Source organism: Ornithorhynchus anatinus, chromosome 3 (assembly GCF_004115215.2).
Source record: "Ornithorhynchus anatinus isolate Pmale09 chromosome 3, mOrnAna1.pri.v4, whole genome shotgun sequence".
Classification (NCBI taxonomy): Eukaryota; Metazoa; Chordata; class Mammalia; order Monotremata; family Ornithorhynchidae; genus Ornithorhynchus; species Ornithorhynchus anatinus.
Window position 1 is genome coordinate 4,240,488 of NC_041730.1, and position 14,508 is coordinate 4,254,995.

A 14,508-nucleotide genomic window follows, 5' to 3' on the forward strand; every position below is an offset into this window, starting at 1 on the left:
TTATTATTATTATTATTAGTCCCCATTTTCCAGATGAGGTCACTGAGGCCCAGAGCAGTGAAATGACTTGCCCAAGGTCACCCAGCAGACAGGTGGAGGAGCCAGGATTAGAACTCACGTCCTCTGACTCCCAAGCCCGGGCTCTTGCCACTAAGCCACGCTGCTTCTCTCTACGACTGAATGAAATACGATTGAACGAATCGATCCATCAGGCAGCGGTGTTTACTGAGCACTTTCTGGGTATAGAGAACTAGACTGAGCACTTGGGAAGGTCCGATACAACGGAGTTGCTCGACATATTCCCTGCCCACAGAGAGCTTTACGGTCCAGACGGGGAGAAAGACCTTAATTAATATCAAAAAAATTTCAGCTATGGATGTGAGTGCTGTGGGGCTGGGGGGGGGGGGGGGGTAAATAACCAGGGTGCAAAATTAACAGCCATGATCCCTGCCCTCAAGGAACTTCCAGTCTACTGTCCCTCTTTATTGCTGGACTGTCCTTTCCAAGCGCTTAGTACAGTGCTCTGCACACAGGAAGCGCGCGATAAATACGACTGAACGAACGACAACTGTGTGCAGAACACCGCACTGAACGCTTGGGAGAGGACGATAGAGTTAATCGACATGATCCCCGGCCTCAAGAAGCTAGTGGACAGAGCCGGGGCCTGTCAGGAGGTCCTGGGTTCTAATCCCGGCTCTGCCACGTGTCTGCTGTGTGATCTTGGGTGAGTCGCTTCACTTCTCTGGGCCTCAGTTCCCTCATCTGAAAAAGGGGGATGAAGACTGCGACCACCATAGGGGACAGGGACTGGGCCCAACCTGATTATATTGTACTGTTCCAAGCATTTAGTAATAATGTTGGTATTTGTTAAGCGCTTACTATGTGCAGAGCACTGTTCTAAGCGCTGAGGTAAACACAGGGGAATCAGGCTGTCCCACGTGGGGCTCACAGTCTTAATCCCCATTTTACAGATGAGGGAACTGAGGCACCGAGAAGTTAAGTGACTCGCCCACGGTCACACAGCTGACAAGTGGCAGAGCTGGGATTCGAACTCATGAGCCCTGACTCCAAAGCCCGTGCTCTTTCCGAGTGCTTTGCACACAGTAAGTGTTCAATAAGTATGATTATTATTACTACCAATAACAATAATAATAATAACAACAATAATGTTGGTATTGGTTAAGCGCTTACTAGGTGCAGAGCACCGTTCTAAGTGCTGGGGGAGATACAGGGTCGTCGGGTCGTCCCACGTGAGGCTCACAGTCTTAATGCCCATTTGACAGATGAGGGAACTGAGGCCCAGAGAAGTGAAGACACTTGCCCACAGTCACACCGCTGCCAAGTGGTAGATCCGGGATTCGAACCCATGACCTCTGACTCCCAAGCCCGGGCTCTTTCCACTGAGCTACACTGCTTGTCTATAATAACTACCCAGCATCTATCTCGGTGCTTAGTATATTGCCCGGCACATAGTAGGCGCTTACCAAATGCCACAAAAACCCCTGATGATCTTGTATCTACCCCAGCACTCAATACGATGCTTGGCACATACTAAGCGCTTAACAAATACCACAATTATCATTACTATTATTATGAATAACAAGGATGCCGATTCCCTCACACCGCCCCCGGAAGGCCGGGCCGGAGAGGAGGAAGGTTCCCGGGTCCGCCCTCCCCGTGCCAGCCCCGGCGGGAGCGCTGCCTGCTGGTGACGGGACCCCCAGACCCCCGTGACGTCCCACGGGCGCCGGGCCGGGCGGTCAAAGGTCACCGCGCCGCAGGTGCCATTTTGCCAAAGCCCGTCCGAGCCTCTCCTCCGCCCCCGGGACCGCGGGCGATCCCACCCACGGGCCCCCGCGGGCCCCCGGACCGGCCCCCGGCGTCTGAGACGGGACCCGGGGGGGGGGGGGTCCCGAGCCCCCCGACCCGCTTTTTCCCCTCCCCCTGACCGTGCATGGCGTGCTTCTCGTTGGTCAGGAGCTGAGCCAGGGCCCAGAAGGCGTCCTCTTCGTTCAGATACATCAGCAGGATGGCCGCGATCTGGCTCATGCCCTGGCAGTAGCTCACTTCCTGCAGGAATAAGAACCGTAATAATCACGATTATGGGGCGTCGTTCATTCGATCGTACTTCTTGAGCCCTTACCGTGTGCGAAGCACTGCACTGAGCGCTTGGGAGAGGACGCTATAACAACAGACGGACACATTCCTACCCGCAACGAGCTCAAGGTCTAGAGGGGGAGACAGACATTAATAGAAAGAAAGAAAAGAAAGAAATGAACAGACAAATAGTACTAGCAATAATAATGATGATGGTATTTGTTAAGCGCTTACTATGCGCCAAGCACTGGACTAAGCCCTGGGGTAGATATAGATGCACACATACATATATATGGTATTTGTTAAGCGCTTACTATGTGCCAAGCACTGTTCTAAGGGCCAGGGTCGATACGAGTAGTGTGGCTCAGTGGAAGGAGCACAGGTTTAGGAGACAGAGGTCACGGGTTCTAATCCCGGCTCCGCCACCTGTCAGCTCTGTGACTTTGGGCAAGTCACTTCACTTCTCAGTGCCTCAGTTCCCTCATCTGTAAAATGGGGATGAAGACTGGGAGCCTCACGAGGGACAACCTGATTACCCTGTATCTAACCCAGCGCTTAGAACAGTGCTTGGCACACAGTAAGCGCTTAACAAATACCAACATCATTATTACTATTATTACGAGTTTATCAGGTCGTTCACATGGTCCCCCAAGGGACCCACAGTCTTCATCCCCGTTATACAGAAGAAGGAACTGAGGCCCGGGGAAGTGAAGTGACTTGCCCAGGGTCACACGAGAGACAAGCGGCGGGACCGGGATTAGAACCCAGGACCTTCTGACTCCCGGACCCTAGGTCGCACTGCTGCCAGGCCTCTCCACTGGGCTAGAGCGTATTGTGCGCGGAGCACTGGACTGAGCACTTGGAAGAGGACGCTACAGAAAGAATTCAGGTCGGACCCTTTCCCGGAGACCATTTTCCCTCTGGCGCTGATCCGGGAGTGATTCACGCGGGTCTGACCGTCCCAGCGGGAGAGCATCATGGGAAGCAGCATGGCATAGCGGCTCGAGCCCGGGCCTGGGTTCGAATCCCGGCTCTGCCACTTGTCTGCCGGGTGACCCTGGGCAAGTCACTTCACTTCTCGGTGCCTCGGCTACCTCATCTGTAAAATGGGGATGAAGACTGTGAGCCCCACGTGGGACAACCTGATTCCCCTGGGTCTACCCCAGCGCTTGGAACGGTGCTCGGCACAAAGTAAGCGCTTAACGATTGCCATCGTTATTATTCTGATTATGGGAAACCGAGGCTGTGCCGCTTTTCTCCAGACAGTAAGGTCACTGTGGGCAGGGAATATGTCTGCTAATTCTCCCGTGCTCTCGCAAGCGCTTCGAACGGCGCTCCGCAGATAGTAAGTGCTCAATAAACGCCACTGATTGATTCATCCATTCGATCATATTTAATGAGCGCTTACTGTGTGCAGAGCACTGTACCAAGCGCTTGGCAAGTACAATTCAGCGGTAAAGGGAGACGATCCCTGCCCACACCGGGTTTACGGTCAAGAAGGGGGGAGACGGACGGCAAAACAAGTCGACAGGCACCGGTATAATTCCCCCGCCCGGCCCTCACCCTCCGCAAACTCCTCCAGGGTGCTGTGCGGCCCGGGTGATGCAGGTGGGGGCAAGGAAAAGAAGGCAGCGCTTAGTACAGTGCCCGGCACATAGTAAGCGCTAACCAAATACCGTCGTCATTTACCCTGACTAAGCCTTTCTTGTCCTCATCTCCCACTCCCTTCTGCGTCGCCCCGACTCGCTCCTTTGGCTCTTCTCCCCACCCCACAACGCTTACGTCCACATCTGTCATTTCATTTATTTGTATCGACGTCTGTCTCCCCCGGCCCAGACTGTCAGCTCGTCGTCCGCAAGGGAATGTCACCCTTCAGCGCTGCATTGTACTTTCCCAAACGCCTAGTACAGTGCCCTGCACGCACTAAGCGCTCAATAAATACGACCGAATGACTATTATTATTATTTAGGGGAAATTAGCCACAGTGAACCAACCTCCTCCTCCGTGCCACCAGGTAATAACGATGTTGGTATTCGTTAAGCGCTTACTATGTGCCGAGCACCGTGCTAAGCGCTGGGGTAGACACAGGGGAATCGGGTTGTCCCACGTGGGGCTCGCAGTCTTCATCCCCATTTTACAGATGAGGTAGCTGAGGCACCGAGAAGTGAGGTGACTTGCCCGAAGTCACACAGCCGACAAGTGGCCGAGCCGGCATTCGAGCCCATGACCTCTGACTCCAAAGCCTGTGCTCTTTCCACTGAGCCACGCTGGTTGATCCCCCCCGCTCCGACCCCTGTCGTTGGTCCTTCCTGGGAGTCAGAATGACCTCGGAGGCAGCGTGGCCTAGTCAGAAGGTCATGAGTTCTAATCCAAGCTCTGCCTCTTGTCTGCTGTGTGACCTCGGGCAAGTCATTTTACTTCTCTTCAGTTCCCTCATCTGGAAAATGGGGATTGAGACCGCGAGCCCCACGTGGGACAGGGACTGTGTCCCACCCGATTTCCTTGTATCCACCCCAGCGCTTAGTACAGTGCCTGGCACACAGTAAGTGCTTAACAAATACCGCAATTATTATTAATCCCGGCTCTGCCCCTCGTCTGCCGTTTGACCTTGGGCCGGCCACTTCAGTTCTCTGGGCTTCAGTTCCCTCGTCTGTAGAATGGCGATTAATCAATCAATTGCATGTACTGAGCGCTTACCATGTGCCGGGCGCTGTACCGAGCGCTTGGACGGGAGTACATAGGTCCCCTGCCTATAATGATTTTACAGTTTAGAGGCGGATTAAGATTGTGAGCCCTATGTAATGATAATAATTGCGGTATTTGTTAAGCGCTTACTATGTCTGCTAATCGTACTCTCCCAAGCACTTAGTGCAGCACTCCGCGCACAGTAAGCGCTCAGTAAGTACCATTCATTGTTCGATTGTGGTATTCAAGTGTTTATGAGTTGCCAAGCACTGTATTAAGCACTGGGGTCATTGGGAGTCAGAGGTTGTGGATTCTAATCTGGGCTCTACCACTTATCAGCTGTGTGACTGTGGGCAAGTCACTTCGCTTCTCTGTGCCTCAGTTCCCTCATCTGAAAATGGAGATTAAGACTTCGAGCCTCACGTGGGACAACCTGATTACCTTGTATCTACCTCAGCGCTTAGAACAGCGTTCTGCACACAGTAAACGCTTAACAGATACCAACATTATTATTAGTATTACTCCACGCGGGGACTGTGCCCGACCCGATTACCTTACATTGCCCGGCCCACAGCGCTTAACAAATACCTTATTATTATTATTCTTATAATTATGGGATGACCCCGGCCCCCCAGGAGCTTCCAGCGTAGCGGAGCCGAGGTCCGGCAACTCTGAGCTGCGGCCCCTTCCCCAGCCCCTTTTCGAGGGAGGCGGTTCCCGGCGCCCCGCGTCACTCACCGTGTTGTAAACAGAGTAGGCGGACAGGACGTGGAACAAGGCTTGCTGTCTGTGAGGGGAGACGGAGTCCGCGGGTGACCGACCGGCCGAGGTCCTCCCCGGCCCCCGTCGCCCCCCGAGGCAGCTCCGGCCCCGGGGGCTGATGGCCGCGCGGCAGAGGAGCCTGCCCGGGCCCGGCTCGAGGCCCACCCGGGGCCTGCCCTTCCTCCAGACCCGGCCGGGCACCGGGGGCATCTCCTCCTGGGAGGCGGGAGCTGGGAGGCGGGGGGTTTTCCCGCTGGGACGGCGGGATCGGGCCGGGCACCGGTGGCGATCTTTTGCTGGCAACAGGGGGGCAGGCCGGGCACTGAGGGGTGGAGATTTCCAGCCGGGTCGGTGGGATCCGGCCGGGCGTTTGAGGGGGTCTTTGGCTGGGATGGAGGCATCCGGCCGGGCGCTGGGTGGGGGGCATTTCCTGCTGGGATGGTGGGAGCCGGCCGGCCACTCGGAGGGAATCTTTCGCTGGGGTTGTGGGAGCCGGCCAGGCCCTGGGTGGGCATTTCCTGCTGGGATGGTGGCTCTGCCACTCGTCAGCTGTGTGACTGTGGGCAAGTCACTTCACTTCTCTGGGCCTCAGTTCCCTCATCTGTCAAATGGGGATTAACTGGGAGCCTCAAGTGGACAACCTGATTCCCCCGTCTCTCCCCCAGCGCTTAGAACAGTGCTCTGCACATAGTAAGCGCTTAACCAATACCAACGTTATTATTATCTGGATGGGCACTGGGGGTGATATCCGTCTGAGAAGGAGGGCTCTGGCCGGGCACTCGGCGGGGGGAAGGGAAGGGGATCTCCTGCTGGAATCGTGGGAGCCGGCCGGATACCGGGGATGGGAAAGAGCACGGGCTGGGGAGTCAGAGGTTGTGGGTTCTAATCCCTGCTCCGCCACTTGTCTGCTGGGTGACCTTGGGCAAGTCCATTCACTTCTCTGGGCCTCAGTGACCTCGTCTGTAAAATGGGGACGGAGACTGGGTGCCCCAGGCGGGACAGGGACGGTGTCCAACCTGCTTGTATCTCCCCCAGTGCTTACAACGGTGCTTGGCACATAGTAAGCGCTTGACGAACACCATCATCATTATTACTATGATTATCTTTCGCTAGGATGGTGGGATCCAGCCGGAGATGTCAGCCAGGACCTCCCGGAGGGCAGGTGCTCCTGCTTCCCGCGCCAGACCGGCCAGGGGACACCCTGGAGGCCGTGGGCTCGAAAGCCCCGACGCCGGGCCACGGGAGGGGGGGCCGGGGGTGGGCGGATCCACCCAGCCCCCCACCCAGCCTCAGCAAGTTGGGCGGGGACCGGATCCTCCCCGCCCGGTGACATCTCCTCCGCTGCCCGGGCCCACCGGGTGGGCAGACCCCCTCAGGCCGGGGGGCCCGCGGAGGAAGGGGAGGGGTCCTCGGGGCACGAGCAGAAGCCTCCCGCCGCTCCTCACTTGACGCCGAAGCGGTCCCGGAACATGATGTGGTTCCGGAAGGTGCGATTCACGTCCAGGTCTATTTGCTTGATTTCGGACGAGAAGCTTCTCGCTTGTTCTTTCATTTTCTGGCGGGGGGACGGGAAGGGGAAGAGGAGAAGGAGGCGGGCGTTAAAATCCGTCGTGGCTGGGGCCGGGAGAGACGCGGGGATTCATTCGTCCCCCGCCTCCCAGCCCCACGGCATTTCATTCATTCAATTGTAATTATTAAGTACTTATTATGTGCAAAGCGCTGAACTAAGCACTTGGGACAGTACGATATAACGGATGCATTCCCTGCCCCCAGTGAGCTCACTTATGTCCATATCTGTCATTTATTTATTTCTATTAACGTCTGCCTCCCCGCTCGTCTTGGGCAGGGAATGTGTCTGTTTATTGTTCTCCCAAGCGCTTAGTACAGTGCTCTGCACGCAGGCCTAGTGACTAGAACCCGGGCCTGGGAATCAGAAGGTCAAGAGTTCTAATCCTGGCTCCGCCACTCGTCTGCTGGGTGACCCGGGGCAAGTCCCTTCACTTCTCCGGGCCTCAGCTCCCTCATCTGTAAAATGATGAGAGACAGAGACTGCGCCCACCCCGCTGACCCTGTATCTACCCCAGCGCGATTAGACCGTGAGCCCGTCACTGGGCAGGGATTATCTCTATCTGCTGCCAGATTGGACATTCCAAGCGCTTAGTACAGTGCTCTGCACATAGTAAGCGCTCAATAAAGACTATTGAATGAACGAGTAGTGCCCGGCACATCGTAAGCACCCACCAAACGCCGTAATTATTATTAATAGTCAGCGCGCAATAAAGAGGGTTGAATGAATGAACGAACGTCGCCCCCGCCTCAGCCCCGGCCCGCCCGTACCTCGTACTTGCCGTCGTTCTCCGACTTGATCTTATGGATGTCCAGCAGGAGTGACCACACCTGGCCACGCACCTGCAGAGGGATGCCTTTGTAGACCCTGCGGGACATCTGCGGGGAACGGACGGCCCGGTGAGGGTGCGGGAGGGCGAAGGGGGGGAGCGTGCCCTCTCCCCGCCCCCGCCCCGAGGCCCGGGGGAGCGGATCTCCCCCTCTTCCTAGCCCGCTCCCTGCGAACCCAACCGAGGAGTGAGTGGGACCCTCCGCCCCCTCCCCCTCCACGCCCTCCCTCGGCCCCCGGCTTCTTTCCCGCTGCCCCCCGCCGGCCCCCTGACCTTGTCGCTGTGCTGGTACTTTTCCCACTTCTTGAGCATCTTCAGCCATTTGCTCACTCGCTCGATCTCCTGCAGCTTTTGCTGGAAACGAAGGGGACGGCACTGACCGCCCAGGCCCACCACCCAAGGCCACCGCCCGGGCCCACCGCTCTTCCAATCGGTCAGCTGCTCGTATTTATTGAGCGCTAACTGGGTGCGGAGCACCGGATTAAGCACTTGGGAGAGGACAATACGACAACGGGACAGGCCCATTCCCTACCCACCGATCCACCGCCCCGGCCCACCCTCTCCTCCCCCGGGGCATCGCAAACCCCCTGCGTGAGTCACCTCGGCACCCGGGCACCACCCGCGGCGCGGCCCTCCCCCGCAGTGCCCCGCACGCAGTAAGCGCTCAACGAATACGACCGACCGACTCCGACGGCCCCGCGGCCTGGAACCGGAGCCGGGAAGCCGCCCGCCGGAGCGGCCGGACAGACCGGCACGGGGGGCCGCCGCCGCCTCCTCCCGCCGCGCTTGCGGGCATCGGGGCTTCGCCCTCTTCCGAATCCTCCTAAGCGCCCGGTTAGTATCCTGCAGGCGGCGGGCGCTCCGCAGATAGTCCAGCTCGACGGAGCCATCGCCGCGGCCCCTTGGGCGCCCTCCGCCAAGTCCCCGCCACCCCAAGAGGTGCGCCGCTGGGAGAGGCCCGTTTTCCCGCCGGTCGTCTCCGGGCCAGCGGCACGGCTTCTACCTGGACGAGCTGGACGAGGCCGAGGGAGGCCCCGCCCCCGAGCGTGGCGGCAGGCGGGCCCCGCCCTCGCCCTCTGCCCCTGCCCCTCGCCCCTTTCCCCGCCTCTGATTCCCTGAGCTCTCGAGTCTCGCTGGGCAGGGCCTTCCGCGATTCCCCGGCCTCTCCGTCCACATCCCCGGGACCTGACTCTCCCGAGTGGCCCCGGGGCCCCTCCGGCCCACGCCCCCAGCCCAGCAGGCCCCCGGGCTCGGAGCAGGCCGGTCCGGAGCCGATCCGGGACGGAGTGGACACTCACCTTCTCTTCCAGGGCACTGTGTTCGGGCAGCTCCTGCTCGCTGAAAAACACGGGGGAAGTTGGGAGTGAGTTGGGAAGCCAGAGGAGGGGAAGGGGGACCCCCTGCCTAGCAGCCTGACCCCTGCTTCCCCAAACACACACATTCTCTCTCTCTTGATATTTGTTAACCGCTTCCTATGTGTCAGGCGCTGTTCTAAACGCCGGGGTAGAGCCAAGCGAATCGGGATGGACCCAGTCCCTGATCCCCCACGGGGCTCCAAGTCTCCATCCCCATTGTACATGAGGCACGGCGAAGTGAAGGGACTTGCCCAAGGTCACCCAGCGGAGCCGGGAGCTGAACCCGGGTTCTTCCGATTCTCGGGACTGGGCTCGATACTATCTGACTGTAAGCCCGTCAAAGGGCAGGGACCGTCTCGACCTGTTACCGATTCGTATATTCCAAGCGCTTAGTACAGTGCCCTGCACATAGTAAGCGCTCCATAAATACTATTGAATGAATCCGCCTCGGTCTCTTTCCGCCACCCCTCCCACTGGCTGACCCACAGTGACCCCATGCAGACTGCACCCGCCCTTCCTCCCTCCTTCTGCCTCGGCCCTACCGGTTCATTCAGTCAATCGTATTTATCGAGCGCTTACTGTGTGCAGAGCACTGTACTAAGCGCTTGGAATGGACAATTCGGCAACAGAGAGAGACCATCCCTGCCCGATGACGGGCCCACAGTCTAAACGGGGGAGATGGGCAGCAGAGCTAAAAGAACAAAACAAGTAGTCTGGCGGTCTTCTCTGGGGGTACGGGGGCGGCCTCTGCCCAAACCTTTCCCCAGAGGGCGGGGGGCAGCAGGCAGGGGAGGGGACACCAGGGACCCTGGAAATAGCCAACACAGCCAAGCCCGGGGCCTCGGAAAAGACTTTCAAGGCCCCCCCAGGCCATCCCGGGGCGCAGGAGGAGATGGAGGAGGAGGAGGAGGTCTGGAAATAACCAACGCCGCTGAGCCCAGTGCTTCAGAAAAGAGTTTCAAGGCCCCCCCAGCCCATCCCGGGGCGCAGGAGGAGATGGAGGAGGAAGAGGAGGTCTGGAAATAACCAACGCAGCTGAGCGCAGCGCCTCAGAAAAGAGCTTCAAGGCCCCCCAGCCCATCCCGGGGCGCAGGAGGAGATGGAGGAGGAGGAGATCTGAAAATATCCAATGCAGCCGAGCCCAGCGCCTCAGAAAAGAGTGTCAAGGCCCCCACACCATCCCGGAGTGCAAGAGGAGACGGAGACGGGGGAGGGTGGGGGGTGGAAGGTACAGACCCTTGAGCCACGCTAAGTTTGGCCAGTCCAGGGGAGGGGAGGGAGGAGGGTCCGGGGTGCTCAGACGGGGAGGGGGTGGGAGGAGGTGGGGGGTCTTGCTCCCCCCGGCACCCCCGGGGTCCGAGGCGAGGCCGACGGGGGTCGCCCGGGGTCCTCGGGGGGCGGTCCGGGGAACGGGGCGGGGCAGGGCACGTGAGCGGCCCCCGGAGGACTGAGGACCGTCGTCGGGTCGGGGGCCCGGCCTCAGCGCTCCCTCCGTGCCGGGCGCCGCAGCGAGCGCCGGGGTCGATGCCGGGTCACCGGGACGGACACGGTCCCCGGCCCCCGGTGGGGCCCGGCCCGGAGGAGGACGGGGCGAGCGGGGGACGGCGGCAGGTAGCCCAGCCCGCTTCCCGCCCTCCTTCCCCGGGGCCGCCCAGGCCCCACAACTTACTGCAGGAAGCCGAACCGGTCCGTGACTTTATAGAGCGTGAAGTCGGCGTCCTCCCAGGGGTCGATCTGAGCTCCTTCCTGCCGGCCCTGGTGCCAGAGGCGAAGGGCGGAACGATAAGAACAATTACGGTACTTATTAAGCGCCCGCTAGGTGCCAAGCGCTGTTCTAAGCCCCGGGCGGATACGGGTTCAGCAGGTTGGACCCAATCCCAGTCCCACTTGGGGCTCACAGTCTTCGTCCCCCTTTGACAGATGAGAATTAATCTTTGACCGATTAAGAGAAGCGGCGTGGCTCAGTGGAAAGAGCCCGGGCTGGGGAGTCAGAAGTCATGGGTTCCGAATCCCGCCTCTGCCACCGATCAGCTGTGTGACTCTGGGCAAGTCACTTGACTTCTCTGGGCCTCAGTTACCTCATCTGGAAAATGGGGATGAAGACTGTGAGCCCCACGGGCGACAACCTGATTATCCTGTATCTCCCCCAGCGCTTAGAGCAGTGCTCGGCACAGAGTAAGCGCTTAACGAATGCCATCATCGTCATCACCATGAGGGAACTGAGGCTAAATTCTAAGTTCCTCGAGGGCAGGACTCCTGTCTGCTGTCCTCTCATTCATTCTTTCATTCAGTCGTATTTACTGAGCGCTTACGGTGTGCAGAGGACTGTATTAATAATAATAATAATGTTGGTATTTGTTAAGCGCTTACTATGTGCAGAGCACCGTTCTAAGCGCTGGGGGAGATACAGGGTCATCGGGTTGTCCCACGTGGGGCTCACCGTCTTCATCCCCATTTTACAGATGAGGGAACCGAGGCTCAGAGAAGTTAAGTGACTCGCCCACAGTCACACGGCTGACAAGTGACAGAGCCGGGATTCGAACGCCTGACCTCTGACTTCCAAGCCCGGGCTCTTTCCACCGAGCCACGCTGCTTCTCCAAGCGCTTGGGAAGTACAATCCGGCAACCAATAGAGACGATCCCTGCCCACAACGGGCTGACGGTCTAGAAGACGGGCTCACAGTCGCGCTCAGCACAGTGCTCTGCACACAGTAGACTGGAAACGCCTTGAAGGCAGGGGTTGGATCTATTAATTCTCCTGGACTCTCCCAAACGCTCAGCACAGTGCTCTGCCCGCAGTAGACTGGAAACACCCGGAGGGCAGGATTGGGTCTACCATTCTAGGGGACTCTCTCAAGCGCTCAGCACAGTGCTGTGCACACAGTAGACTGTCATTCACTCAATCGATCGTATTTATTGAGCGCTTACTCTGTGCAGAGCACCGTATTAAGCGCTACTAAGGACCGTCAGCTCCTCGAGGGCAGGGATCATGTCGACTCACTCTGGGAGCCCCACGTGGGACAGGGACTGTGTCCAACCCCATTATCTCGTATCCACCCCAGCGCTTAGTACAGTGCCTGGCACATAGTAAGCGCTTAACCAATACCATCATTAATATTATAGCCGTAATTTTCTGTATTATATCTGTAATTTCACTTATTTCTATTGATGTCTCTTTGTATGGATGACCGTCTCCCGCTCTAGACTGTCGGCTCGTTGCCGGCAGGGAATGCGCCTTTTATTGTTCTGTTGTCCTCTCCCAAGTGCTTAGTACAGTGCTCTGCACACAGTAAGCGCTCAATACATACCGGTGAATGAATGAATGAATACGGTCCTCCCCTAAACGCTGGGCACAGTGCCCTGCACACAGTAGCCCCCCTAACCAGGGGCGGAAGGCTGTGCGGGCACGCCTCTGCCATCCGAGCATCTCTGTTGCCGATCTCTACTTTTCACGCGCTCAGTCTAGTGCTCTGCACGCAGTAAGCGCTCAATAAGCGTGGGAAGCAGCGTGGCTCAGTGGAAAGAGCCCGGGCTTGGGAGTCGGAGGTCACGAGTTCGAATCCCGGCTCTGCCACTTGTCAGCTGTGGGACTGGGGGCAAGTCACTTCACTTCTCTGGGCCTCAGTGACTTCATCTGTAAAATGGGGATGAAGACTGGGAGCCCCACGTGGGACAACCTGATTACCCTGGATGTACCCAGCGCTTAGAACAGTGCTCTGCACATAGTAAGCGCTTAACAAGTACCAACATCATCATTATTATTATTAAATACGACCGAACGAATGAATCTGAGGGCGCCGGCCGAGGCAGCGGGTCTCGGAGGCGGGAGGGGGCGGCGCGGGCGGGGGCGGGTCAGGGTGGGCGCGGCCGGGTAGGGGTTGGCAGGGGTGGGCGGAGGCGGGCGGGGCAGGTAGGGGAGGGCAGGGGCTGGGCCGGGGCGGGCAGGGGCAGTACCTTCTCATACTTGGCAAGGATCTCCGCTCTCTCCTGGGCCACCAGGGTCTCTATGTCCTTCCTCATGGCCGGAGCTGCGGAGGACAGAGCGACGCCCATCAGCCGGGCCCGCGGCGGGCAGGCCCAGCGCCGGGCCGGGCGCCGTGCTGAGCGCCCTACCGAGGAGCAGCGTGGCCCAGCGGCTGGAGACCGGGCCCGGGAGTCAGCGGCTCACGGGTTCTAATCCCGGCTCGGCCCCTTGTCTGCTGGGTGACCTTCTCTGGGCCTCGGTTCCCTCATCTGGAGAATGGGGATTGAGACTTGGAGCCCCACGGGGGACGGGGACTGTGCCCAACTCAATGTGCTTGTATCTCCCCCAGCGTTTAGTACAGTGCCTGGCGGTGCCTTAGTAAGCGCTTAACAAGTACCATTAGTAGAGAAGCAGCGTGGCTCAGTGGAAAGAGCCCGGGCTTGGGAGTCAGAGGTCATGGGCTCGAATCCCACCTCTGCCACTTGTCAGTTGTGTGACTGTGGGCAAGTCACTTCACTTCTCTGTGCCTCAGTTACCTCATCTGTAAAATGGGGATTAACTGCGAGCCCCAAGTGGGACAACCTAATTATCTTGTATTTCCCCCAGCGCTTAGAACGGTGCTCTGCACGTAGTAAGCGCTTAACAAATACCAACATTATTATTATCATTATTATTATTATTGAGCGAGCAGGCCCTAGGCGGGGGAGGAAATCAGGGAGGCGAAACTTACAATCAACGGTTGACTGTAAGCTCCTCGTGGGTAGCGAATAAGCCCGTTATGGGCAGGGAACTTCTCTCCTTGTTGCTGAATTGTACTTTCCAAGCTCTTAGTACAATGCTCTGCACATAATAATAACAATAATGATAGCATTTGTTAAGTATGCTACTACGTGCAAAGCACTGTTCTAAGCGCTGGGGGGATACAAGGCGATCAGGTTGTCCCACGTGGGGCTCCCAGTCTTCATCCCCATTTGACAGATGAAGTCACTGAGGCCCAGAGAAGGGAAGTGACTTGCTCAGAGTCACACAGCTGACAAGTGGCCGAGTCAGGATCAGAACCCATGACCTCTGGCTCCCAAGGCCGCGCTCTTTCCATTGAGCCATGCTAAGGGCTCAATGAATACGACAGTGAATGAATAACTGGTATTTGTTAAGCGCTTACTATGCGCCAGGCACCATACTAAGTGCTGGGGAGGATGATGATGATGATGATGATATTAGTTAAGCGCTTACTACATTCCAGGCACAG

General features: G+C 58.0%; 1 protein-coding gene across 1 annotated transcript in view; it reads right to left on the bottom strand.

The window, feature by feature from the left end:
- LOC100078210 (USP6 N-terminal-like protein) overlaps window positions 1-14,508 on the bottom strand; it is a 55,702-nt gene that overhangs the window by 7,441 nt on the left and 33,753 nt on the right. Inside the window, exons 3-10 of the mRNA XM_029061588.2 lie at window positions 13,250-13,323; window positions 10,965-11,050; window positions 9,239-9,278; window positions 8,214-8,294; window positions 7,882-7,989; window positions 6,990-7,099; window positions 5,521-5,569; window positions 1,950-2,070 (exon numbers count right to left, since the gene is read on the bottom strand). Of these exons, the coding sequence (XP_028917421.1) occupies window positions 1,950-2,070; window positions 5,521-5,569; window positions 6,990-7,099; window positions 7,882-7,989; window positions 8,214-8,294; window positions 9,239-9,278; window positions 10,965-11,050; window positions 13,250-13,315 (661 nt within the window). The 5' untranslated portion in view covers window positions 13,316-13,323. The remainder of the gene's footprint in view (window positions 1-1,949; window positions 2,071-5,520; window positions 5,570-6,989; window positions 7,100-7,881; window positions 7,990-8,213; window positions 8,295-9,238; window positions 9,279-10,964; window positions 11,051-13,249; window positions 13,324-14,508) is intronic.